Source organism: Taurulus bubalis (genome assembly GCF_910589615.1).
Source record: "Taurulus bubalis genome assembly, chromosome: 4".
Lineage (NCBI taxonomy): Eukaryota > Metazoa > Chordata > Actinopteri > Perciformes > Cottidae > Taurulus > Taurulus bubalis.
Window position 1 is genome coordinate 13,444,883 of NC_136592.1, and position 9,731 is coordinate 13,454,613.

The following is a 9,731-nucleotide window of genomic DNA, read 5'->3' on the forward strand; positions in this document are numbered from 1 at the left end:
GTGTGTGTGTGTGTGTGTGTGTGACTGGCTGACTCTACTCTGGCAGTGAAAATGCTGCATTTAAGATCAGCAGGTAATGATGATTCTGTTTGTTTGCGCACATTAGGTTTGGGACCTTTTACCTGACGCACCCCGACACTGCACCTCCTCAGATTCTAAGCCCGTTTTGATGGTCATCATAAATGTGTGGCACCAAATAAAAGTAGATCAAAACGCTATCATTTCAAAGAAAGCAGACACGAGCACTGGCACCCGATAAAAGGCAGGTCATCTCTCCCCGGCTTTCCACGCTTTCCTCTGCCATAGGGTTAGCTTTCTCACACACCAGTTTGGTTTCAGTGCTCGGGAATGTTTTTCCTCTGAAGTCTCAGAGTCAATTGAGGAGGAAACAATAAGACATAGCAGCCTACCCTATTGATGTTCTTCTCTGTGCGGCTGTTTGTTTGTGTGACACAGTGGAGACAGCTCCATAATGTGACTGAATGCGAGTGAAGATAAGAATATAGCCAAGCATAGCTAGCTTCAGTCATGAGCCAGGCTGGTAAAACAGTCACAGCCATGGCAATACGATGCCAGATGAGACCTGGCTTCATGTCTGCCAGCTGAGAAGAGAGACTGCAGTCATAATTTCCTTATAGCAGGTGTTCACTATGGTAACTGAATCTGGCGTGCAGAAGGTTAATGGGCTTGTGCTGTGTGGAGGAACAGGGTCACAGAACCCCTGACAAGCATGCAAAGGACACTCTGCTCTCAGAGTGGTGCCATTACTGACAGTATATTAATGGGAAAAAGCAATATTTGGGTATGTCATATTCTATGTGTATCATACCATGGGCTTTGTGCTCAGTCCAATTTCATAATAGATCATATCGCCAAGGAAACACCATTTCACACCTGTATAGGTCCGTGCTCCCTTATGTGGCAACACACCTCTGGAGGACTACTTTTGTAGCTCCTACACAGCCACCAAAGAACAAGAGCTAATTCTGCATCTCTCTGGCTTAAAGGATTTACAGATTTAGCCACAAACAAGGACAAACTGCTAGGGGTTTTCCCTAGACTTGTCAGGTGATCTGTAAATATATAATAAGACAACAAATTACTGTTGTAAGATTTTTTCAATAGCTTCTAATATTTAAGCTATTGGCCAATTTAACAATGAATTCATGTTTTTTGTTTGGCTGTTTTTTTTAAAGGCGATGTTGCGCAGTTATATCCCCAGTCTTACCTCTGGTTACAAAGCTGACAGGCAAAACAGTCCAAATGGTAAACATTATCTCTGGCTCTCATCACCATTTCAAAAGCTGGGATCAGTTTACTGCAGGCTGCACAGTTCCCCGTCGTACCAAAGAGCCTGCAAGACAGAGCACAGACAACGATTAACCCACCTTCCCTTTACCTTGATGCAATAAAGGAGCAAACAAAAACGTACTGACTGCAAAAACAATAGAAGTGAAATTCTGCAAAGGAAGGGAAAAGAGGCCGAAGTCGTAATACGTCGAATGAATGCACAAATCTTTCTTGGCACCCACTTGGTATTTTTGTTAATGAGAGTTACAAACATAGATCTTAATTCTTGGCTAATGATCTAATTAAAACAATCACATGGCCTTCTTCAAAGAACCCCTACCCCCTGCACATTATAAAAAGCATGAAAACAAGTCTGAAGCAAACCATTTAAATTGTTGAAAGTTGTCTTCTTTCATAACAAAAATACCTAATGAAGCCTTTCTTCAACCAAAGCCAGCTGGATTTTTGCACAAGAGACTACGTTCTATAATGTAGTCATAAGTTCAAAAGATTTCTGTTACAAGGATTTAGGCTCAATCTCTTTCTCCATCTTCCTCTTTCATTCCGAGAGGAGCCTGAGAACGTGATGTGAGATGTAACCTTGAAGAGTTAACTAAATGTTTCACAGTGAATAGACTCGTTGCTCAAACCTCGCTGCGGCTTGTTTAGGCTTATAGGAGCCAAATGATAAAGGTCACAAACAGAGCAAGGCGGCACTGGTGTAGATCTCTTTTCTCCTCAAAGCAAAGGAACCTCAAATGCTTTTCCCAGTCTGATTTACATTTTCATTTTCCAAGCGCCTGCCCCTATGTTTAATTTGGAGATTCTGAAGCACAGATAGATTTATATATTCTGCAGGAAGAGAAGAACCGTTTCGCAGCTTTGCAAGAGGGGATAAGGCAACAGCAGATTGCCATTCCGACAGTATGTTAAACACTTTTCCCCCAAACTTGTAAGGCTCAGACAGAGGAGTCACAGTGTTGATTTTCTGCCTTGTTTATGCTAGTCCCATTCAGTTGCTTTCACCTTGTTAAAGGAAACGTATCCAGCAGCCCTGCTTCTAATTAGGGACCACTGCCCCAGAAGAGCAGGAGAGACAGAAACAGAGGGAGAAAGGCTGTTATGTTCTATGAGAGGGATTCACACGGTGTTAAACAAAGACATTGTTACAACTGGTTACTGTTTCTGTAAAACACTGCATGTTCTCATACAGTAGACATCTGCCACCTATGGGGCACTCTGTAACTCAAAGGAGTAGGTTTTTTTCCCCACAATGACACATTTAAAAAATATGTTTTCCCTCTTCTCCAAATATCTACAAGATTCTAACACATTGAGCGAATATTGAGAATTGATCCAAAAAATTGGCAAATATTGGTGCTACAGTGCTTCTTGTTTCCAGTACAGTGTGTAGGGTTTCCTGACAGCCTTGATTTTGTAACACAATCACATTAAAGCTAATTATTTCCCCTGTTGTTCACTGTTAGATATAACCCACTCTCTCACACCTCCTGTGTCATCATGACAGTCAAGGTTTCGCACCACACCTGAGCTTTATACTGGACTGATGGGTCACACGGTGATGTCTTTTTCTCTCCCTCAGAGAACCGAGGCTAAAAACCAGCCCAGAAAGCCATGGCCTCTTACAGCATCTGACATGCACACACCTGTAAAAGCTCCTAGAATATTCTAACCTGTCTCTTGGGCTGCGGACATGGTGCTGACTTGATACATACAGGTTGTGAAAACGCCTGGTGGGGGAGCCCAGCTTTCTGCCGACACTAAGTTGTATCTTGAGTCAAACTAGTGTGCTACTCCTGAGGCTAGTTTTTACCTTTCTGCCACATATTCTCCACAAACCAATGATCCAAATCCTTCCCATTTATCATGAAACACAAGGATTGTTTGCTGTTTACATATTAAACCCAAGCTGCTGTAGGTATGTTGCTTTTAACTTTACTTGTCTCGCAAAAATATAGGATATTTTCATTGGCTTTCAAAACCCAAAAATGAATGCAAATATACCAAAGGCTTTTAGCAGGAAGAAACCGGATCTGATTAGTTGCATATACTCCCTTGTTTTTGAAAAAAAGTCATGGCATCGTAAAGGGGCAATCTCCCAATATACACATGGTTCCGGAGAGGCTTTGTGAAGTCTGCGAAAATAACCCTGATGATGTCACTATGGGTTATCTGTTAACAGTTTGGGATTGGAAACTACAAATTTATAACAAAGCCCCCCCACCGCTTGCTGGTAAATACCCACAGCTTTCAAAATCCCCACCCACTTTGAACAGTGATGAAATCATCACGCTAAGTAGTTCACCCCATGACGAGGCATAAACACAGCGCAGATGGGATTTTCACGAGCCACATGGAGGTTCGTGGTGGAAATTAACGTGTATCAAATATAGGCTTGCATATGACTAAAACCTAATAATTAGAAACACAAATGAGGAAGAAATAAGCCCATTAATGAACAAAATCTGTGAAGTGTGAATAATGGAACGAATATTGTGATTTGTGTTCATTAAATGTGAACTTCATCATTAAACTGTAAAATAACTTCCAACTGCAACTAAACTTTTCTTTTGTAAAGACAATTACCTCAGTATTAACATCCATATCAACGCCATCTCCACCTCCACCTCCACCTATTCCACACCATTTTCTTACTAAATCTGGCCCTTAATTTATGCTGAGGCTGTTATCTTTAGAAGATAGTCGGTAGTACTCTTGATTAGTGAGACAAAAGTATTCTGCTAATAGCACAGAAAGGCACAGTAAAAATGAAACAGCAGGACCGTGGCATGTTCTCTTAACTGACACTGATTCCTCTGAGTCACCCTGATAGTCTTCATGAAGAGATAAACCTCTTCCATGCTAACCCCACTTCCTTATCTTTTTTGTGGTTTACTATCGCAGGCAGAAATTTGGCACAGCTTCCATCTTCACCATAACATTAAGAGTTGGAGTGTAAGAAAGTGTCCCACTCAGAGTTCTTCAGCCAGCAATTGATGTTTCTGGGTTATAGCGTGGTATCAACATATGGCTTAATTGGTATCCTTGTGGTAAGAGGAGATTACAGCCTGAGAGAACTGTTCAAACACATTACACTCTTCTCTTTGTGCTCCTAGGAAGCTAAAAGCAACCAGAGTTGCAGCACTGCTGCAGCAGTCTCATGAGTAACAGCGGAAGAGGAGCTGCGTATAGCAAGCAATAAATGTTTCACACCAAAACATGATTGAGATGAAAATGTAAAGGTCAAGGGATTTTCTGTCAGATCCGAGAATGCAAAGTAAAATAGATACACACAATTAGGTTGATTCAAACTTTTGAAAGCCAAGCGGGAGCCCACAGATGAACAGGACAGACCAGGTCATCTTGTGCTGAAGGATGGAACATACTGTGATTATACATCTTTAGAGGTGTTGTCATCTATACAAACCATACACAGTATGTACAGTACAATATACACTCAAAAGCATATGCTTCTCAGCACTGAAACTGTGCTTTTATACATTGTGGATTAGCGTTGAAAAACATTCATTCATTTAATTTACAATAGATTTTATTTAGTTTGAATAGACTTTCTGCAGAATTCCCACGCATTGTTCCGATACATGTCCTGTGTTGTAGGAGTGCAGTGGCTCATGCACTTCCATTTTCGTGGTCATTTGGATTAAATAAATCAATATGCTCAAAAGGAAAGTGGAAAAAAAATTCAACAACAATTATTAGGATTTCTATTTAATCAGAGCATGAATGGTGAGTTTCTGGAAAATATGAGAGTATTGTTCAGTGCTGTTCATAATACACTGAGCCCATCGGGTTTGAAAGATCAATCATCCGCATTGCAACAGTTTGAAGCACAAAAAGTCCTCTTTTCAAATAGCCGCTTCTGAGTCTTGTTTAAATGGTTTAGAGGGTCAGAAGTGCTGATTTGGATTGCTCCGCACAGCCCGTAAGACATTCTGTAAAGGATTTCTGAACAGCATGAAAAGTAAAAGTGAAAGCAGGCTATTTATTTTTAGAAACTTTAAAAAGTCCTCACCTTTGTTCAGCTATTACATGGCCCGTTTTATAGTACATAATAGTTAAAAGGGATAAAACATGGTAACTTTAGTAATACTGAAAAATATCGCAGTCCATGATATTCAGTTCACTTTCATACATGACCTAAGCAAACTGTACATTCTTGTTTTTGAGAAGCTAAAACCAAAGATTTATTTTGCTTGTAAAATGACTGAATGTATGATTATCATAATAACAGCTGTTTAATATAGAATGATTTGAAATAATTAATAATAATATATGCAAATATTATAATACAAAGTCCCTCTCAGATTCAATAATGGAATCCATAGTACTCATTGTTGTATCTTATATATAATTATATGCATAGTTTCTTGTTGTGTAACTTAATAAAAAACCAACAAAATAAAAAAGCACCCCACGACCCTAAATAGGATGAGCGGTTTGGGGTAAATTATCAATATCTAAGCTCTTATATGCATTATAAAACAACATGTATAGCTGCCTAATCCCTGCCTCCTACAATTTTCAACACAGTGGAACTGCTCTCCGTAGAGCTCTTATTTAATAGCTAAAAATGTGTGCTGATGTGGGTTGTTCGAAGCAGAGTTGGGTGGCAAGAATGTAAAGACGCTTCTGTTATTGAGTCATTACAATCACTCTTCAGAGAAAAGAGAGCCTTCTTAAATTCTTTCAACTTGCTGCTTTGCCAACTTCAAACCCGTAAAGCTCCTACAGTGCATCATCTGCCTTTCAGTATTGCTTCCCTCAGATTGGGCTGCGCCTCTTAAAGTTTTCTACCTCTTCTCTGAGCTCTTTGAGACTTCCCAGCCTGCACAGAGTTAGTCAGATTTCATAAAAGAGAAATCTGGTTATGCATGCATCGCATGTTCTGACCCTCCCCAACAGTTGCATCTTTTTGAAAGTGTAAACCTTTCTGCAACTGTTAACGGAGGAGATCAATTGTTTTACCTCCTATAAATAAGGATAGGACCGATTTGAAAAAGTCACATCCAGATGGAGCCAGGAGATCTTCTCCCTACTATTTCACCGGTTTGTGGATAACTTATAATGTTCATTATCTTGAAAACGTTTTCCTCTTACAGTTAATTATACCCCATTTTGATAAGTGGATGACTATTATGTCCCTTCTAATATATGAAATAGAGGATTAAATGATTTCAGGCTTCAAGTCCTGATGATCACACCATGACTAGATTGTCAACCCTCTGGTGAAGTCGTGCGATCCTGAGCCCTAGACATAAAGGAAACGCCTAATTAATCTATTATTCTCATTTATAATGAAAGAGTGTGGCCAAGTTGATAAAAAAAAACCTCTCTTGATACCGGGAAGTGAAAGTCAGGGATATTAGAAACTGAACTTTTTGTTGGCGCAGTGGCTTGGAGGGCAGGGGAGGACGCTGTTTAAGGTATGTGTGTATTTTAGGGTTTGTGTGTGTTGAAGTGTAAGAGTGAGGAAAGCGTGAGTGCATTCAATAAGTTGCTAATGCCACTGAAGGACAATCACAGATGGAGCTCCTATAATAATTAATGTGAGCATGGCAGGGATCCAAACTCGGGGAAATAACCAAAGTGTGTTTGATTCACCCGCTTGTCTTTAATGAAGTGCAGGAGGCTAATTCAGTGCACAGATTTAACTTCATTACAGCAGGTGAGTGGAGCCTTCGTCTTACTACACAGAAAAGAAGGAATGAAAAGGAAACTAGTGCCGGATGAAGACTGCATCACCTACTTTCAAATACTCTGGTCTCTCAAACTGCCGGTTCTCTGTACGCGAGGCAAGGTTTTTAATTTGTTCCATAATAGAATTCATCTCAAGCATCTCTAGCCATTAAGTACTCTGCATTTGTCGCAGGCTGAAGAGCAGGCGAGTGGGATGGATTTCATTAGGCAATCCGGGGCAACAGAGGAGCACAGAAAGCTCTCACTTCATTCTTTCCTTTTTATTCTTATTTTAGTATTCCTAACTCTTGATTTCATATGTCGTTCTCACTTTTTCATCCCGTCTCTGACCTCCACATCATGCCGGTCTAATGTGCGAGAAAGCTTTTCCTTCTCTCTTCACAGTGCCAGTTAGGCACTTATAGGTTGGGGGGTTGGGGTTACTGTCCTTTCAGCAGATGTATTTTACCATGTGAAACTCTGAGCTTCATCATTTTTGCCTTCTCTTGGTCATTTGCCCATTTATTATTACCTCATCTGCACCATCTGCCCCTCTCGGGGCAACATCAGGTCTTAGCGGACCTCTCACTGCATCTTAAAAGCATTAAGTGTGGGTGGGAACTGATGGATGGTAATGGCCTATCTCAACGTAACGTCCCTAAGCACCTCTCAAGTGGGCTGCGGGCTTCGTCCAGGTCAGAGGAGGAGCTGAGATGTAAGTAAAATGTCATGGAGATCCATGAGTGAGGTAGGAAGAAAACCAAGTTGATTTGGTTTGGATTTTAGAAGTGGCACAAGATGATAGCTGCTGTTTTGAATGTTTGTGAATTAGAATATTGAACTGAAACAAACCTTGTGGGTAGCAATAAGATGGAGGTATCAGTGAGAGAGTGAGGAGACAAAGTAGGCAGAAGAAAGGGGAAAAAGGGGGAGGGCAGCGCAGGGCGGAGTTTTAAAAGAGGGGTGGGGGCGAGGGCACCAACGTCCCTAAGTCGGCCCCCGGGGATTCCCTCACAGATAAATGGTAGGATCTCATTGGGAATGTGACTTAACGCCCAGGAAATGGTCATGTTTAATTTAACAAGCAGATGGCAGGGGCATCTGAAGGGGGGGTATCTATCCAGAGCCAATGACACTGTTGAAGCAACAAGCCTGGAGGATTCTCACAACATACAGCTCTGGTACAAGAACTAGCAAGTCTACTTCAGTCTTCTGTGTTGATGACAAAATGATGATGAAAATATCAAAAACAATTTAAAAAAAAACACGTGTTGGTTTGAACTTAACTTAACTTAATGGACATATATCATCAGTAGCAGTGATACTGTATAACGGGGTTTGAATGTATAATGCCATTGTTAGATTCAAATTGTATTCAATTCTTTTTCACAGTAGCTCCTAATGTCTTCAAAATTCATCAAGAACAGATATTGCCAGATGTTAAATGTTAAGTATGCTACGAGAACAAGCTATTGTAAATGTAACCCACTGCTTACTTCATATTCAAACTGTGACTGTGCATTATTCTGGATGCACTGATACAGAAATGTCATGACAGAACGGCTCATCCTTTGATGGTTGCACAAGAATTTTGTACAGTATTCAGAATTTAGCTTTTTTTTTTTTAAGTAGACACACAGCTCCAAAAAATGCCCATATGTTAGTTTTTTTGTCTGCCAGTGGAATATGCTTGTGTTGGAGCATCCCCTGATGAATATTTGCATGATTTAGATTTTAGCTGTGTTTCTATGAATGCAAGCCACAGGAAACACACTGAGAAACCAAAGTAAACGCTACCAGGAGGCAAACAAAATCTCTTTGTGATTCTTTCATGTCACAGAGCTCTTGGACTGGCATGGCATTTGTGTTTGTTGTGAGTGGAAAGAGGTGATTGTGTGTCTTGCTTGCCTCAGGTAGTCCCTGCGACAGAGGATGAGGTTGGCTTTCGTATAGAGGGTGGAGCCCACCTCCCCCAGGCGGCAGTCACAGCAGGCACATTTGAGACAGTCCTCATGCCAGTATTTGTCCAGGGCCTTGAGCAGGTAGCGGTCTTTAATCTTGCGATTGCAGCCAGCACACCCCTTCTGTTTCCCTTTGGGCTGGACGGAGAGCATCGGCACACCTGTAGTGATAAGGAGACAAACAGCCATGCGTGATTTACGGCCCAGGAACACGAGTGACTTTTCATGTTCTCTTTTTGATAAGCTGGCTGCTTCTCGAGGCGTCTAAGCCCGGCCTTGCGTGTGGCCACAGCATACGGCCTGCCTGCTTCATATGCATTAAAGAAAACATTCTTCCATGTAGATAGGCGCACAGGTCACATTGGACTACAAAGCCCTGACTTACTCGTTCCACTGAGAACATGCTGTAGTACAAAAGTTACATGATCACTTGCAGCAGGTTTCTGAGGAAGGGGCATGTCTTGTGTATTTCTGAAAAGACACAATGTTTATTTATCTTCCTGTGGTATTTACAGGGAGCAGCGTACTACGTTAGTTACCTGCCATTTCATCAAAGACCAATTCGCTCAACTGTCTACAGCTGTAAAAGCTCCTCATGGGCTTTGTTTGATATAGATTAACATTAACCTTTTAAAAAGCTTCTGACCACAAAAACGTTGCTACCAGACCCCAGTGAGATATGTTATGGCCTAAGTGCCTTTTAGCATACACTCACTCTCGGTGTTTCATACACACACACACACACACACACACACACACACA

At 41.1% G+C, this 9,731-nt stretch overlaps 1 protein-coding gene across 1 annotated transcript in view; it reads right to left on the reverse strand.

Moving 5' to 3' along the window:
• Nucleotides 1–9,194, reverse strand: part of lmo1 (LIM domain only 1) — a gene marked incomplete at its 3' end in the record, with an annotated part of 9,473 nt that extends 279 nt beyond the window's left edge. The window contains exons 1-2 of the mRNA XM_079216885.1: nt 8,917–9,194; nt 1,229–1,354 (exon numbers count right to left, since the gene is read on the reverse strand). Of these exons, the coding sequence (XP_079073011.1) occupies nt 1,229–1,354; nt 8,917–9,158 (368 nt within the window). The 5' untranslated portion in view covers nt 9,159–9,194. The remainder of the gene's footprint in view (nt 1–1,228; nt 1,355–8,916) is intronic.
• Between the last annotated feature and the right edge of the window lie 537 nt (nt 9,195–9,731).